A 19,120-nucleotide genomic window follows, 5' to 3' on the forward strand; every position below is an offset into this window, starting at 1 on the left:
AACCACCAAACTTAGAGGCAGTGTTTCACAAAATTTCCCATCTTACATAATCGTTTTATTGGAATTTTTTGGAAGAAGTGAAGTTTGAAAAAGTTGTTGAAAGTTTTATAGACGGCATGAACTATCTCAATCCGCCTTCGATTCTTTGTGTTGAGAAGGAACTCATGAAGAACAAGCTAGTAGGATTTGACAATCTTGCGATATGATTCTCGATCAATCCATATATAAAGAATCACACACATGGAGATAAAGTCATGGAATTTGTCTTTGAAAAGAAACTACAAAGAGAGTTACAAACTTATGATACAATGATTCTTGTGACATGTAAACTATATTGAAAGTTTCATTTCTTGTTTCCCCTTTTTCGATTAGAGAATCTTTGAAACTTAATGATGTAGATGAGATTCGATCAGAAGCCACGCACAATATCCCATAAACTATAACCAACTAAGATTTTTAACAAACACGAGTTCTGTTCTAATTTCGTAGGGAAAACAAGGGCGATTTTTTTTCCACAAGAATTTGGACAAGAAAAAAGAGCATGAAGAAGCTTTAATAGGTGTAGCAGTATTTATCCCATGCAGGGACAAGCTAATAAGGCTTCGACTATTCACCTTATTTCACTTATTTTAGGAAAAATAAGTACATTTAAGTTCAGATAAGATAACTTCAGAAAAATAAGGCTAGCCAAGCACAGTTTATAAAAAACGAGATGGTTTAGCATCGGTAACTTTTGTGTAAGACCGCCTTACGGGAAAGACCACTTTGATTGTTTAACTAATTGTTTCCAACTTTCCATTTCTTAACTAATTAATTTTAGTTTTTAACTTATTAGTTTTATTGTTTAACTAATTAGATTCAATGCTTAACTAATTAGTTATAGTGCTTAACTAATTGATTTCATTTTTTAACTTATATGACACTAAGGTGGTCTTTTGTGTAAGACCGCCTTACATAAAAGTTTGTAGTTTAGCATTTAGTAGTTCAAAGCATAGCTCAAAAATGTATGAAATACTATTTTATTTTTGATTAGGAAAGAAAGACTAGTCTAAAACATCGTAGAGGAAAGAATTGCAAAATCGGGAAAAACTGATATAGCTAGAATCAGTTCCGACTTCCGACACGACCACCCTTATTACCAACCACGGGCCCAATCACGGGTCCAACCACAGATACGGAGATACCTTCATGTAATCCTTCACGAGAGCTAGATAAAACACACGAAAAGATAATAAGCTCTCGAATCTATTCAATGATAGAATTACAAAATCAAGAAAAACTGAGATAGCTAGAATCAGTTCCGACTTTCGACACGACCACCCTTATTATCATCCCCTAGGCCCAACCACAAATACGGAGAAACCTTCATGTAATCCTTCACGAGGGCAAGATAAAGCACACGAAAAGATAATAAGCTCTCGAATCTATTCAATGATACCCCAAATAGATATAATATGGAGTGGATTGGTGACAAAAGCTCATGAATAGACTCTATCAACAGTCGGGCATTGGTGTGGGCTCACAGGCAGGTGGTTCCTTGATGCTAAGAAGATCAAAAGATGGTGTGTCATGAGTTTATGTCTAGTTTTCAGGGGTCCATTAGGTATCAAAAGGCATTACTATGACTTGTGTAGTTGACTAGTTGTGATGTTGTGCATCATTTGCATTGTGACTAAATACTCACTTTTAAAGATGTTTTTGGACATGTAAACTTTCTTTTAAAGATTCTTTTTCTAATTTAGTGGTTTGAATTTAGTATTTTTCGGGTTTCTGGAGTTTAGAGTGATTTATTTCTAGCTCGTTTAAACTTTACAGGAAAATAAATTTAAGGTGTTATTTGGTTGACATGAAAAACAATTGGAAGTGTAACTTCCTAGGAAGTGGAAGGTAGTGTTGTTTGGTTTGCAAAAACATGGGAAGTCACGCTTCCTAGGAAGTTCTACTTCCCTCAAAATAGAGAAAGTTGCAGTTGCTTACCCTAGGTTCCCATAGGTAAGTGGAATTTCTCATGGGAAGTTATTTTACATGTTCAACCAAACAACATTTACTACTTCCTAAGAAATGTTAATGCATGGGTAAATCCTCTTCCTAGAAACTTTTACTTCCTATCGTCAACCAAACATTACCTAAACATGTAATTTGCCATGTGAAAGTAACAATATCAAGATTGGGTTGGAAGATTGGAAGTTTGTATTCACTAAAATCTTTTCAATGTGTCGAATCAACGCATGGGTCAACCTGATCCGAGTAAGCAAGTAAAACCCTTTAAAAGTATAGGAAGAAACATGAATTCTCGTCCCCAAAGTAGCCGTGAGCGAGGTTTATCACACAACCTCAAGGTAGAAAGATACAATTTATGCAAACCCTTTGGCTAGGCAAAATCTTGCTTAATACTTAATAGAAATGTAAGATTAATGCACAATAAGCTGTTCTATAATTTGCATATTTTAAGAGACTCCAATCCAAAAACTAATTCGTGTATTTGAAATGCTATAGAATGCCTTATCCTAATTCATGGATACCCGTCAATTATTTTAGGGATTACTTTTACTGCATCGCAAAATTCACAATAGCTTATTTTAGGGGTTACTTATACTGCATCACAATACTTTTATGCCAAAGCCCGCTTGGATCAGTTCAGCCACGTCGGGCCAAAATTTCAAAGTTGGACCCACGGCCGGCCCAAACCCACGTGCAGGGTCGTCATGTCTAACACTAATTTTACTACATTTATCGTGCTTTGTTGAGTCGAGCCGTGCCATGTCTTGTCGTATTTTTTTCCCAAAAAAATGTGGCCTATGCCAGGGATACGACTTTGTGTCCGTGTTGGATCGTGCTTTTTCAGGTCGGATCGAGTCTTGGTCTGGCCCGAACCGACCCACATCCATCTTTAGTTGTCTTGGTCGGGCCGTCATGTCTAAGCCTAATTTTCATTTATCGTGCTTTATCGTGTCGGGTCAGGCCATACCATGCCTTACCTTGTGTTTTTTTCCCAAAGATGCGGCTTAGGCTAGACCCACAACTTCATATCCGTGTTGGGCCGTGCTTTTCCGTGTCAGATCAGGTCTTGGCCCAACCCGACCCGAACCAAACCACAACCATTTTTAGTTGTCCATAGAACAAAAATAGTGAGGTGAGTTGCCAGTTGTAAAATCAGCTTTGTTTGTCTTACAGTTGAGGCATATACATGTTCAAAACATGAACGTGTCATTTCAATGGAGTAGCAACAATACAGTGAAAAAACATAGTAGCAGCTACTAGTCGCCGCGTGAAGCAATGTGCAAGACACGTGATGTAAAACACCAGAACACTCGTCACTCTGCATGGAAACTCTTACACCAGATGCTACCATCTTCAAACAATGAAACAATCAACTCTGTCTATAAAAATCATCACTCAGTTTAACACAATAATCAATCTAAAAAACAACCAGAAATATCTCACTTTTCAGAAAGAAAAACCATGTTGAAATCCAAGTTAAGTTTGTGTCTGCTGTTTCTTTCAGTATTCCTAACCTCTGCTTTAGCCATCAGTTTCCCTGACCCGTATGAAAACCAGCGTGGTGATCGGAGCGTGTGCGTGCCGCGTTGCGTAAGCCAAGGCCGCGACGTACGCCAGTGTCTAGACGAGTGTCGAGGTCGGGAAGGGGAATGGGGACGGGGACGAGGACGGGAATGGGTGTCGGAAGGTGATGAGGAGTTGATCGATGCAATGATCAACCCATACCATGACCTTGACCGTCAGTATGAGCAGTGTCGTCGTGACTGTCAGAAGGAAGGCAGGCGCGGCCAGAGCACACAATGGCAGTGTCAGAGGAGGTGTCAGGAGAGGTACCAACACGGGGGACGCTACGAGGAGGAGGAGGAGGTGTACGAGAACCCTCAGCGGGACCCGCAAAGGCAGTTCCAGCAGTGTCAGCAGAGATGCCAGAGGCAAGGACAAGGACAGAGAGTGGAATGCGAGCGGAGGTGCGCAGAGGAGATTCAAAGGCAGAGAGAGGGAGGAAGAGGCGGACGCTACGAGCAGGATGATGTTGAGGAGGAATATGAGAACCCTCAACGGGACCCACAACGACGCTTCCAACAGTGCCAACAGAGATGCCAGAGGCAAGGACAAGGACAGAGAATGGAGTGCCAGAGGAGGTGCCAGGACGAGTTCCAAAGGCAAAGACAGGGAGAAAGAGGCGGGCGTTACGAGCAGGATGACGTTGAGGAATCCGAGAACCCCCAACGTGACCCGCAGAGACAGTTTCAGCAGTGCCAGCAGAGATGCCAAAGGCAGGGACAAAGAGTGGAATGCGAGAGGAGGTGCCTAGAAGAGGTCCAAAGGCAAAGACAGGGAGAAAGAGGCGGACGCTACGAGCAGGATGACGTTGAGGAATCCGAGAACCCGCAACGTGACCCGCAACGACGCTTCCAGCAGTGCCAACAGAGATGCCAGAGGCAAGGACAAGGACAAGGACAGAGAATGGAATGCCAAAGGAGGTGCCTAGAAGAGGTACAAAGGCAAAGAGAAGGAGAACGAGGCGGGCGTTACGAGCAGGATGACGTTGAGGATGAGGAATCCGAGAACCCCCAGCGGGACCCACAAAGACGCTTCCAGCAATGCCAGCAACGATGCCAGAGGCAAGGACAAAGAGTGGAATGCGAAAGGAGGTGCCAAGAAGAATTCCAGAGGCAAAGACAAGGCGGACGCTACGAGCAAGATGACGTTGAGGAATCCGAGAACCCCCAACGTGACCCGCAACGACGCTTCCAACAGTGTCAACAAAGATGCCAAAGGCAAGGACAAAGAGTGGAATGCCAAAGAAGGTGCCAGGAAGAGTTCCAAAGGCAAAGACAGGGTGAACGAGGCGGACGCTATGAGCAGGATGACGTTGAGGAATCCGAAAACCCACAACGTGACCCGCAACGACGATTCCAACAGTGTCAACAAAGATGCCAAAGGCAAGGACAAAGAGTAGAATGCCAGAGGCGGTGCCAGGAAGAGTTCCAGAGGCAAAGACAAGGCGGACACTACGAGCAAGATGACGTTGAGGAATCCGAAAACCCACAACGTGACCCGCAACGACGCTTCCAACAGTGCCAGCAGAGATGCCAGAGGCAAGGACAAAGAGTGGAATGTCAGAGGAGGTGCCAGGAAGAGTTCCAAAGGCAAAGACAGGGAGAACGAGGCGGACGATACTCCGAGAGGAGCCCCCGCCCCACTTTATTGGCTTCCTTCTTGGAGCTCACTGGACTGTTCTAAGAAACGACCGGTTAGCGACGTAGTAGCTCGACGGCTAGTGTTTATGAGTTGATGAATAAATTGTAAGTTCAGGAAGAGTGTTGTTTCATAGTAGCTTGAAGTCTGGTGTTAGATGAATAAATTTGTATGTTCAGTAAGAGTGATGTTTGATTTCACTCTGTAGTTTTTTTTTGTTTTTTTGTTTTTCCCTTTCCTAGTATGCGAATGTAAAGACCAAGGAGTGTGTTTTACTGTTTTACCACTCTTGAAATATAAATAAAGTAGTGCTACTAAAATGTAATTTTCAAAATTAAAATGCTGCCATCATCAACTATTACTAATGCTGAAAAAATTACCATAATATTTCGTCAAGAAAAATAATTTTTTACTGACCCTTTTCTTTTACCATGGATTGTTGACACATTTTGAACCATGTAGGAACACAAGCACCTAATAGGTTCTCAATTAACATACAAATCAGAAAAATGATCATTCAGGTTAACATTTAGACCCTACTTTGTTTACTTACGTCCCCTTATTCGGAAAAAAAAAAAAAATTGGGAAAAATAAAGGTTATTCAAGTTCAATTAACGACAATAACGACGCTAAACGATAGTTGTGTGTTACATAAATGGAAAGGTTTGTGAAAAAAATAAAAAACTTCATTAATTTATCAATTATGCATGTTTTACAAGAGCAACCTACATTATACACGGAAATAGCTTACTCTCAAGATTAGCTGAACACATTCAGCAATGATTTTATTCCAATGCAAATAAAATTATGCTTCATACTATATTTCAAACTTGGGGGAGGAGAAGTGGAAAAACCTAACCTAGCTAGGATACCTGAAGAATGCAAATTTACCGCGAATTTCCGGTCTTATGTGATGACAGTAGGCTTCTCTCTTCCGGTGAATTCCTTGAGCTTCGATACAGATAATGCGAGATCTGAATATAAGAACATTTTAGGTAAATAAATAAGATTTCGAAACACACGAAGTCGTATAAGATTCAGCATTAGAATGAAGGAGAAATAACAAACCTATCAATGGTTTTAATGCTTCTTGGGCATCGAGATCGTGTTTAGAAGCATCAGGCTCATATTGCTCAATGTATACTCTAACTGTTGCACCTGCAGAACCAGTACCCTGCAAAACAAGAGACGGTATTCATTTCGGGCCGTCCAAACAGTGGCAGAGCAAGGATTTTTGAATCGGAGTGTCGGGGTCTCGACATTTTTCAATTGGGGTGTCGACATGTTAGTAAAACAGTTATTTAGTCCGTATTAATTTACTTTTTCTAATAAATATAAGGTATGAACGTTTTTTTGTACGAAATTGGGTGGTTGGCCGCCCACCATTGACACCCCTGTCTCCGCCACTGCGTCCAAATCATATGTTCGACAACTGAATATCAGATACTCCATCTATTTTAGACCTGATCAACAAAAGGAGGGTCGAGGTCGGGTCGGACCATTGCCAAGATCAGATACTCCATCTATTTTAGACCTGATCAACAAAAGGAGGGTCGGGGTCGGGTCGGACCATTGCCAAGATCAGATACTCCATCTATTTTAGACCTGATCAACAAAAGGAGGGTCGGGGTCGGGTCGGACCATTGCCAAGATTTCTGCCCGTTATGTCATCCGGGACAAACTCTGGATTGAGTTTTTCTGCCCAAAACCCGCTATTTCGAGGCAAAAATAACGGGATTCTCGGGTCATTTCCAGGTCGGGTCAATTTTATAACTAAAATTCCAAATTTGGAGAATTGGAGTTGTCTAAAACCCACGCAAAAAAGTTAAAATCGGGACGGGCCCGAAAAGGACTTAAAAATTACTCAGCCAAAGGTCTTTCCAGGTCGGGTCGATTTTATAACTAAAATTCCAATTATGAGTTGTCTAAAACACACGCAAAAAAGTTAAAATCGGGACGGTCCCGAAAAGGGCTTAAAAATTACTCCGTAAGCCCAAAGGGCAGAATTTTTGGGGCCGGGGCAACAGGCCGGGCTCAAGATAATAAGGAATTAAGGTCTATCTAGTTTTGATGCCAAAGTGATGGGGCATAATAATAAATGACACAAGTTGAGGCACATAATGGAAAAGAGGATTTCTACTGATTCTTTCCACCCTGCCGCCATGTTCGAGACTGCACTTACCGATAAGCGAAATATTATCCGCGACCCATCAGCAAACACAAAGCGAACACCTTGTTTTGATGCAACACTTCCATCAACCTAAGCACAACACCAAAATATGGTTAAACATAATTGTAAGCACATTTACTTTGTATCTTTTTGAAAATCAAATACAGCAGTTAGTTTAGAATGCATTAGAGCTATAACTTACAGGATCTTGGTAACTGAAGTCATCTGCGTATCGAAGGACATATTCCCCTATTTGAAAAGTAACTTTAGTACGTGTACTTTGACAGAAGCCTCAGATCTGATTTTTTTTAAAATAAAAACAGAATTTACCATATTTATCTCCTTCTTTGCTCTTAGATATCAAATCTCTGAGATAATCAACCATTTTATTGGCACCTTCAGACTCACATTCCTGTCAAGAAAAGCATTATTGTCAAAGTTCTACACCATTGACACCAGAATGTAGTCTTACATCTAATTGACTCACTAATCACTACGGAGTACTACAAAAGATGGTTAAAAAGACCAGCAAAAACAACCAAAAACGAAAGAAAAACGAGAAGGTTCCTTCTAGTGTGATAGAAGATTAGTTTTTCTAGCTTATCTATATATTATACTAAAGCACCATTTTTTTTCCCTCCTAAACTTTACTTGTTTTATTTTTATTTTTTATTTTGGTTAAGCTGAGTTGTACAACCTCTAATAAACTCTTCTTGAAAATAATAATGATTTTAAAATATATATTGTGGAGTAAATTACGAAGTGGTCATATTTTTCTTTTGTTTTTAATGCACCTGAATGCAACTCATTATAATTTTTAATTAAGGTCCACTCTAAAATAAACTGAATGCTAAAAAAAAATTATAGCGGTGCGTTGCACAGTAGCTAACTAGTGCATGAATAAGCTAGACATTTCACTGTTTCAGATATCAACAGATCTAATACTCACTTCATAATCATATCTGGAGAAGAAATTCCGCCCATAAGTCGCCCAATATTCTTTGACTACATCTGAGACTGAAACAAGTTTTTCTCCAGGTTTTGTGTCCTTGTTTCTGTAAGCGATGATCGACATCCAAGCTAAAACAGCCCTGCAATACCGAAAACTTTCAAGTCATTCCACATCAAAGTTACCCTATAAATTAGAAAGATTACCAAAACTGCATAACATGTTGAACCAAACAAAATATGAGCTCGTTTTATTCTGGTATTGACTAAAACACTAAAACATGGGAAATCAACAGAATTGTTTCATTTCATTCATTTATTCACATACATCAATCTCATATATCTTGGTCTATCAGGTTGTCCTGCAGCAAAAGCTTTGGTCAGAAAAACATACTGTCTTATTTTCAATACCTGCAAAGCTAATTTTAACTTTTGCAAAGTAATCTGGAAAAAATAGAGAATGGACTAATGTTACGGTGTTACCCAACTTGCTCAACCCTTCCCCCCTTCTAAATGGCGGGTCGGGTTCGGATCGGGTCGTGGCAATAAAAAAATTCGGCCCAATATGTCAGGCCGGGTCAAGTTTTGGGCCAATTTTGTGTGCCCAAAACCCGATATTTCGGGCATAAAATAGCGGGCTTTCGGGCCAATTTTATAACTAAAATTGTTCTTTTACGTTACCCATACAACAACAACAACAACAAAGCCTTAGTCCCAAAATGTTTTGGGGTCGGCTAACATGAATCGTCGTAGGAAAAGTTACCCATAGCCCGCAAATTTTTAAAAAAGTTCGGGCCGGGCCCGAAAAACAGGCCGAAATATTCTGCTCAAACCCCCCCCCCCCCCTGCAATTTTTCGGGTCGGGCCCATGTTGATCAGCTCTAAGACAAACCAAACCAAACCAAACTCTCAGTCCTAGAGTGATTGATGTCTTTTAGATGCAGAACAGACAATCACTGTACTGAGATATAAGGCAATGCCACACCCAAGCAATTCATAATTAGGGGATTTCAATGTTCAAACTTCAAACATTTTGCAACCAAAAATATTCACTAGTCATAATTCATAAAGTTTACCATATGCCATCCTTTTCACGGATGTGATCAGAACCAGTACCGAAGCTCTCTTCGCCACAAATTGACAAATTCCCAGAATCCATGAGATTACCAAAGAACTTCCAGCCAGTGGGAACCTGAATCAAGAGAACCATGCATTGTCAGGATATTTTGTTAAAATACCAAGGTTCGACCAATTATAAGCAATATATTAAAAATCAGCCGATACATGGAATTCCCAAACCAGATTTTCAGCTTCCTATTCCAAATTTCCAATATTTAGCGTTGTAAAAGGACAATATGTATCGGCACTATAGAGCTTGTACAGCAAATAAAAGGCTGATTCAAGCTGATAAAGTATCGATATTGTAATCAAAGTTGCAACCACGATCTGAAACCATGAGTCCCTGATTACAAGTAAAGAAAAATACCTCAAAAAAGGGAAGATTCAACTTTTCAGCTACACGATCAAGTGCACCACTTGTAGGCATAGATCGAGCCAAACCCTGAGCACATCATAGATAGCAAGCACTAGATGAGCTACCAGAAACAAGTATAAAAAAATAATTGATATTCAGACAAAAGGGTGCACAAGTTTTACCTTAATTCCATCACGGAAGTATGGAATCGCTTCTTGAGCATTGGCTGCAATTATAGCAACTGAATCTGAAGGTGTAACAAAGAAACTTCTGCCCAGAATCATATTTCTATCCCCATCACCTGCGCCATAAAAAATAAATAAAAATTTCCCGTGACCATTTGCTCTGAATTTTTCACTCAAATAGGAAAAGCTATTTTATAAATAGAATATTCACAACTTGATAAACAAGTAATTGCAAACCTATAGAATAAGCACTCGAAAATCAAAATAAGCTAAAAAGATGGTAGAAGCAGACTATTTATTCTTGTTTTTATTTCCCTGGTGAGGGTTAAATAGGCATCAATCTTCCTTGACGAGCACAGGGATGCAAATTTAGCCAATTGATACAAAGACTTTTTAAACCTAGTTCGTGTATACAACATCCTGGACTAATTCACTATTCAAGCTATCAGTTAAACCATCTGATGTCTTCTTTCAGTGCTCTTAAGATACAGAGGTTCTCAGTTAATTAACCAGTTCCATTAGCCAACCATGATAACAGAAGGATGCCTTGCTCATTTTCTTTCACATGAAGTATTAACAAAAAATAAAGGAAAGGGTATTCCAGAGGAAGACTTCCATTTTCCGTAATAGTCGGGTGTAAAATAACAGCCCTTCAGCAATTGAACTGGTCCAACAGGTTACAGAAAGACTATTAAGAAGTCTTCTTTTTAAAGTATCTCATAATGCATTTCGGCAAAAGAAAAAGAAGGTGAAATGGATCTTTAAGATAATTTTTTCCAGCAATTTCCAGCCCGTTAGATAGGCAGTAATATGTGGTAGTAATAAGTTAATGAGAACGATATTATGTGTAATTACGTGGTTTTAACAATAAAGGAAAATATATTTTTGGGAATAGAATTGGGTTACCAACTGCATGGATTTTACCTCAAAAAAAATACACATGAACTCATAACTATAACAGCAAGTTTTTTATCCCCACAAAAAGGCCTTGATCGTCAATTTGAGGAAAGAAGGCATACCGTCACTAGCAGCCCCGAAGTCAGGTCCATTCTCACCGTACATTATGTCAACCAAGTCCTTAGCGTAACTGTTCCAATCACCAGTCAAAACATATCATGCATAAAAACTTGCCACAGTAATGTGTGAATGAAACTTACGTGAGGTTAGGGTCTGGATGGCCATGGCCAAAGTCCTCCAGGGGAACCCCATTTGTTATTGATTCCTAATGAAATTCTCGAGAAATATAATCAATATCGCATAGGAGTTATGATACAATCATTATTCTGATCACTCAGATCAACAACATACCGGACTGGCACCCAGTTTCTCCACAAAGATTGGTTTTGCATAGGCTCCGGCAACCGCATGCATGGCATCAAATGTGAACCTGAGAAATCATACAAAGAATTGATAAAGACATACTAAAATTTAAAGGGGACAATACAAGGATGCAGAGGTACATCAAACAGATTATCAAGATCCAAATTTCATCCTCCAACGAACTAGTATCCTGTTAATCATCCTCTCCATGACATTATTGATAAAAAATTATATGCATCATATTTCAAGGATCACACCTAAGTATACTAATGAATGTCAGATGCAGTACAGCAAGATGATTGGAGTGTTTGGAAATGTTAAAAGTACACATTTCAAGTGCTAAAGTTGGATAAAACGATGAAAGAGGGCCACAAACTAACAGAACAAAATATTAAGCAAATGAAATACACAATAAACAGAAAAAGGAAATTTATCATGTATATAAGAATTTGTCACAAAATATGTGTTCACCTGAAATCTGACCGCGAGAGAAGACTTTTGATAAGCTGAAAATCAAAAACACTCTGTGCATAGCAGACAAAATTTTAGAAATTATAAATAATCAGATAACCAATTAAACTAGATCTTCATACAGTGTATCTACCTCCATCAGCTCCAGGTAGTCAGCAACAGGGTCAATAACTTCAACAGTGAAGTCGCCAGATTTCGTAACTCCAACACGAGAAAGATCTACGTCAGGAATGGTTGCCATCTTAATTGCAGATATCTGCAAAGAACTCCTGATAAATTAAATGGATGCAGAGAATAATCCAGTGTAGGTATCATTCAAATTCTAGGTAGAGAAGAATATCAGTGTCCTCACTCCCCACTTATTCTAGTAGAAAGCAGGTAGAGAGCCATATTTAGGACTTAGGAGAAGAAAATAGAAAATTCATAACCAGAAAGAATCTGTTTAAATAATAGCTGTAGGTAATATGTAGATTTTATATTCTATGATATTCATGCTATTTTTTAAGCACTTTATTTATGTGAAAAGAAACTAGCCACAAGAAGTTAAAGACATACTTGTAGACTGTATCTTCAGAAATTAAGTTTTTATGATAGGATGAGGCACGTCCGAAGACTATGTAGTTAAAAGGAAGAAAAAGGAAGGTTGGGTGTAAAGTGCTTTTATAAAATCCAGAGGAGCTAAGAAAATGAATAAATGAAAAGGGTTGTTACTACAAAAATTTGCAGACATTTGCAGAATATCTTGTTCTTTTCTTTTACTTTTACAATCTATCCCTGAACTGACCATTATTTTTTTTAGTATAGGCAAAAATTATAATTCATATATGGTTGAATGATACACGGACTTTTATTCCCAGAGATGACTCAAGCAAGAATACCTTTAACATGCCATGTTCAAGAATTTATAACAATTTTGGCAATGTTTATCAAAGCTAGAAAATTTTGGCCTCACAAGTTCCAAATGGGCAAACATTTATGGGATGAGTAAGTACTAACGGCCCGTTTGGTAGCCGGCCGTAAATGAGGTCAATGGGAATGAATTTGTATGTAAATTTATAAGGAAAATCAATATTCATTCCCATGGTAATGCTAAGTCACTCAATGTTGTCTCTTTTTCTTTATAAATTTTCATTACCATCCATTACCATTTGGGGAGTGGTATTAGGTGGGAATGCAAATTTATGAAGGAAAAACACAAAGTTTGAGACAAAATTTCATTACCATGGACATCACGATATTATTTTCTTGCAAAATAACACTTAGATTTATTCCCATCCCCACCATTTATTCCCGGCTACCAAACGGGCCGTAAGTACATTTCTAATTCAAGGGTTTCTGGTAAAGACGCCAAGAGATATTGAGAAATAAGTCTTTTCTTCAAGCAGATAACAGAGCTATTCCATAAGTCGAGCATTCCCTTGCAAAGAATGTATCTCCGTGTACTGAAGAAAAACTAGAGTCCTAAAATGCATTGGTAAACTGGAATAAAGAAGCAAGCAGTTGATTCTCATAATCTCATTTCCCTCGCATTTGTGAAGGAAAATTCAGTATATGCAGCTTTTATTTTATTTTAACCACCTTTTATATACCAGAAACAAAGATACCCTGCTCAGGGAAAACTGAGTTGGTGGTGGAAACTCAATGGTGTTTATTCAGACACATAATAATACAAGGAAAACAGACACAGAGTTCTAGAAACACAGATTTAGCACATACTGAAAGCGTGTTGCCGTATATCTTGTCAGTGATGGATTCAGGTGCAGGTTGCCCACTGCTGTAGTTGAACTGAAACATTAAAACAAAAAATGTTACACTTAATTCAGAAAATTAAAAATCTTGACAAGAGAACAAAAAAAGACTACTAGGTTGTAAAATGACAAGCTTGCTACGACTCATGAGTAATGCGGGTGTTCTAAATCAATGACACCATAAGCAGCACAACTAAAAGTGAAAAACTTGGAGAGATTGGAAAATTAAAGTACTTTCCAAGTATATTAGAACCTTTATAGTTTATACACATCTTCACAAAAATAGCAGTTAAGATGTTTAGCTACTCCGTGGCTGCAATAACTACCGGACGGGTTAACAGCAACAGTCTAGACATTCATTCTCATATGACAAAGTGCGCTATCAATAAGACAATCGTAATTGGAAAGCTTTGAAGCAGCATGTATAAGCAGTTACAGTTCTTAGTAATTTGAGCCTGTAAGAACTTACATATGCACAAAAAAAGATGGTACCAAAATCTAATATGAGAACATCCATGAGTAATTTAACATATAGTTGCAATTCATAATGTCTTCCCGTTGAATATAATTGTGGTCATTATTCATGATATTGTTTCCCTTTTCAGGACTTCAGTAGCACCAATAAAGGCCAGACCGCCAGACTAGCATAGATGACACGAGAGCAAATTTTATCAGGAGACACAATGATATTACCATTGTTGACAAAGTGGAAAAGTAAAAATCACAATAGCCCAAAACAAATACTTAGTGCAGACATTGCCAAAAACAAACAATACTTAGTGCAGAGTAATGCGCACTTGCGCAGGGACAAACAGAAAATCTACCAGCAATGAAGCACTATCAAGCCCTGTGAATCATTGTGTAGCAGTGACTAATTTTGCTCAACATCGGCTATGTGACTGTTCAAAACATTAACTCTGAGATTACCTTGATTCCCCAATCATACTCGGGCCCACCAGGATTATGACTCGCACTCATTATAAAACCACCATTGGCCTGCAAAAGTGTGACATCATCATCTGAATCAGTAAGAAATTATGTTGTATAAATAACGCATAATAGGAAACGATAGAGAAGCGTGCCTTTCTCTTTCGGATCACAGCAGAAACTGCTGGTGTTGACAATATACCATCCCTACAATCATTAAACTTCGTCAAACTCTTTAATCATAGAAAGCATCTACATATTTAGAAAGGATATGGTTCCTTGAGACCCACACAATTGTTCACAATAGCCAACATTTATCATGGTGTTGTAGCTGAGATGACAGGAGTTACACAAAAGGATTAAATATTGATAACGTGATTCCAGACGTAGACATGTGATAAAGGATACTTGAAAGAGAGTGCATAGTTTTGGCAAAAAGGAAGATCATTGAGTGATAAAAACTAGCTTAGTTTGAAGCCAAGAAGCCGCTATGTTGATGAAAGTAGTTGTTGGGCACACCAGAACCTAAGATCAATTAAGCAATATGGGCCCACACCCATGACCACAAAGCTAGTCAAGCTCAAAGGCCAGGAATTTTTAAACTAACTCTCATTGGCGTACAGACGTAGTATGGATACAGGTACAGGATACTAGAAATAAAGTTTTCAGACAGGACAAAAATTATGCAACACGACCCGAGAAGTCCCTTGTAATTGTTTTCCTAGAGATTACATATCTGGCCCTATGGTGGTGTCTCAAACACAGGAATCGTAGCTCCACATTCCTCTTAAAGCCTTCCGTTGAAATCAAAATGCATAGATGCAGAAGAACACCTCATTATCCCAAAAAAGGAATAAGTTTGTGTGCGAAATCTAATGGGTAATGTGTTCTAAAACTTAGCTCTATGCCAAGAAAGCAGCTGATGTAAGCAGGTCTTTATTGGTGTTGATATAAGATCCAATTCTTATGGTGATATTTGGAGTTGAACGGCTCAATTGAGCGAGTTTGACTTCTAAATGGAGATGTTTGATCGTCTTGGTTCTTGGCAGCCTCAACACAGGCTTATGAGAAGGACGGTTGAGGAGAATGCGCATATGTAAATGGTGAGAAATATTCCAAATCCTTTCAGAAAAGATACTTATTCATAACATCTGACTATAACACAATAACGAAAAGAAGAAAAAGGTAGTATAAACAAGATACTCACTTTCCAACTAAAATTTTCGCAACCCCATTGGCTGCCGCAATTTTGATTATTATCTGAATATCACACCAAGCAGCACAAATTAATAATATATCCATAGATAATGCTGGTTTTAGTTCTGAAGATGATATACCTGTGCAGCCTCTTTGTTAAAATACCGACCATCGCCACCCAGAACCAGCACCCCATTCACATAGTCCTCTGTCGGCAGTGAATTAAACAAGGCCTGCTCATTCGGGAAAAGAAAAAGAAAAAAAAAACTTTAATCAATGATTTAACCACAAATGCAACCAGCTTCTAAAGTCAACATGGTATGCTTTTTGAACAATGTGCTTCATACCTGTATCCAATTGGCAAGGTAGTTCTCTTGCATAAACAATTTAACCTTAAAACAAAACAAAAAGAGTCAACATCCAGATCAAACTTGCAATACAAAAAAAAAAAAAAAAGTAGTATTCCCTCTCAAATTACTTGCACCATTTCCATTTTCAGGATATTCAAAAATTCATTGCCCCATGCCCTTTATGGTAAGTTTTTGACCTCTACTTTTCTCTCTATAGTTGCGTCCTGCGCGACTGCGCTCATCCAGCAACCTCTAATTTCTTAATCTTCTTAAATAATGCATCAAATGATCCATAAGGCAAGTAAATGAGACGGAAATAGTACTACTTAGTAACGCGCAAATGAACGAGAACCTTCTTCCGGAGACCGCTTGTGCCAGTCTTCTGGCCATCATAAGGTTGTGTTGGCACCGATTTAACCTGTGAAACTCAAAACAATGTGAGTCATCAGACCTAATCCATCCTATTGAAAATTATCAATAATCGACGCAAAATTCCACTACGATCACATTCTTATTCGAGGTTACTCTAGAAAATTCTAGATGTGTAATGAAAAATCAAGTGATGAAGTATCTGGAAATATCTTAGACATGTGATATGAAAACATGTAATATTAGACAATCTAGAAACTAGGATACAACAACTATAAATATGTTGTATGTGCATAAGTTGAGGGGTGAGTCAATCAAGAGAGTCCACAATATGAGATAATTGTGGGAAGGTTCTACCAAAGAGATAAGTGAGAGATATGGGATCTCGCAAATATTATAGTACAATTCTTATTAATAATGTAATCAATGATAAAATTGCAAATTTGTTATATTATTCAGGTCCATCAAAACTTTCGCGTGCGTCCTCAAATTTCTATCGATTCTCAATTTCCACCAAATAAAAAACTTCGTCACGATCAAATACATTATGAATTACTCATCCAACACAAATTTCTGTAAATGCAATTAGTATTAATCAAAGACAAAATTTACATCAAATAACGGTTCTCTATAGATGATCATAAAATCACAACAAACCAAACAAATTTCTAATAAAAATAATGAAACTAAAACCAAAATGTCATTGGAAATTTAAATAAAAATGTCAAACAAATCACAAATTGCAAAAATAGATAAAAGGGAAAACAAATCGATACAAATGAGAGTAGAATACATAGTGAATTATTCATCCAATCCAGAATTATCTAAATGCAATTACTCAACAAATCAAAGGACACAATTTACATCAAATCAGGATTCTGTATAAATGTTCATAAAATTATAACAAAAACATCAACGACAATAGCGAAATTAAAATCGAAATGTCATTTGAAATTCAGATAAAAAAGCCATGAATCACACAAATTTCGAAAATAGACAAAATTGAAAACGAATCGATATAAAATGAGAGAATAATACCGTAAAATTTTGAGATTCGACAACAGTGGACGACGATGAAGAAGCTTTAATGGCGAAAAGAGAATGAGAAGAGTGATTAGTGAGAGAGATGAAATTGTGAGAGTGGATAGGGAGAGAGAATGAGCGAGAATGAGGAGAGAGAAAGTGAGTTGTGGCGGTTCTACGAGAGTGGATAGAAAACGGAGGTTCTATTTTGACTGAGAACGCCATTGTTGGAGCCTTCAGAGGAGGAGAAGTGAAGAGGAGTGAGAGAAACGAGAGGGTGAGAGTGGAGTGTGAGAAATGGAAATGGAAATTTGGGAGATTTTATTTCTGGAATTATTTTATTGGGTCGGGTCGGGTCGGGCTGGGCTGGGTTGGGCGGGGAGAGATCCAAGGTTTGTTTGTTTTGGCGGTATTTTGACGGCATGAAAATGCACCACGTGTCAATGTTGTCATGAAATTTGGTTGTTGGCTTTTGTAATGGCTTATCATGTGGATCGATGGAAGTGTCACACGCATCAAAAATTGGAAATTGGAATCGAAAGCTAGTAGCATTACCAAAACATACGGATTATGATTTAAGTTTGTATAGTTTAGATAAGTCTAGATATAGTATATTTAAATATGTAGATGTTTGAAAAAAGTCAAATGAAAATATAAATGTAGACATATAAGTTTAGATCATGTCACCACCTGCTCATATTAGACAGCTTAGTCACGTATATCTATATTTAAGCAACTCCAAGTATTTTTTGCAGTTGATGGGGATCACACACAATGAAGGGTACGTTGTGTGTAGTACCTGACATTAGACAATATAAGTTCAAATAAATTTAGACAAAATGAGTTATATGATACTCCCTCCGTCTCTTTTTGTTCTTTACGTTTGATGTTATTCACGCGATTTAACGACTATTTAATGTTCATTGAGATTACACTACTTTTTTTTATTTAAACAAGAAAAATTACGTGTATTTATAATGTTTTCACTTTTATCAAAAATATGACATCGGGAAAATGAGAAATATTTAATGTCCAATAGATTTAATTGGTTAAGATAATATTTGGGCACAAATTCTGATAGATTATTAATTCATTATGTGATAATATAAAAGGAAACGTAAAGAACAAAATGAGACACCCAAAATAGAATACGTAAAAAACAAAAAGAGACGGAGGGAGTACATTTTTGTTCACAAAAGGAAAGTAATGCTACATTAGAAATAGGTTTGTGCATACACACAAATAGGTTATGCTAAAATCAAAACATGTTTGGATAAGTATATAAGTTCAAACAGTATAAGTGTCGATAGAATAAGCGAATGAAACAAAACGTTAGTCAAACACAATTGAACAAAAAGCACTTTTATACACACATTTACTATTAGTTTGAACAACTTTGAAGTTATTAAATAAACATGCAATTATCATTGAAATAGTAGCGAGAAAAAAATGTGTTATTGATGGAATAGGCTTTTAAGTGTGTCAACCGCAAAAGAAAGCAATTAAAGTTAGATCAATGCACATTATTTGTTTGTCCATGTCTTCCTTACATAATATCAAATTCCATTAACTAATTTTGCCAAAAGAAAAAGATTTAAAATGACCAAAGGTTTGTTTGATACTGAACTCCCCCTCTTCATGAGTATCATTTGGACTTTCAAGACCACCACTAGTTATTATAGGAGATGTGTTTCTCTATTAATGAGCAACATCTTACTGCTCGATCATCATGCTAA

At 37.8% G+C, this 19,120-nt stretch overlaps 1 protein-coding gene across 1 annotated transcript; it reads right to left on the reverse strand.

Moving 5' to 3' along the window:
* Window positions 1-5,866: 5,866 nt before the first annotated feature.
* Window positions 5,867-17,691, reverse strand: LOC110782438 (phosphoglucomutase, chloroplastic). The gene is made up of 22 exons (XM_021986590.2): window positions 17,400-17,691; window positions 16,345-16,410; window positions 15,990-16,034; window positions 15,783-15,875; window positions 15,653-15,705; window positions 14,601-14,652; window positions 14,446-14,514; window positions 13,487-13,555; window positions 11,904-12,026; window positions 11,771-11,823; window positions 11,288-11,366; window positions 11,137-11,201; window positions 10,999-11,066; window positions 9,977-10,095; window positions 9,807-9,881; window positions 9,397-9,512; window positions 8,322-8,463; window positions 7,703-7,784; window positions 7,575-7,621; window positions 7,385-7,462; window positions 6,271-6,376; window positions 5,867-6,176 (listed from the first exon to the last, which is right to left on the reverse strand). The coding sequence occupies exons 1-22, from the start codon at window positions 17,607-17,609 to the stop codon at window positions 6,109-6,111; spliced, it is 1,878 nt and encodes a 625-aa protein (XP_021842282.2). The 5' UTR covers window positions 17,610-17,691; the 3' UTR covers window positions 5,867-6,108.
* Between the last annotated feature and the right edge of the window lie 1,429 nt (window positions 17,692-19,120).

The sequence above is a fragment of the Spinacia oleracea genome, chromosome 3, assembly GCF_020520425.1.
Source record: "Spinacia oleracea cultivar Varoflay chromosome 3, BTI_SOV_V1, whole genome shotgun sequence".
NCBI lineage: Eukaryota > Viridiplantae > Streptophyta > Magnoliopsida > Caryophyllales > Amaranthaceae > Spinacia > Spinacia oleracea.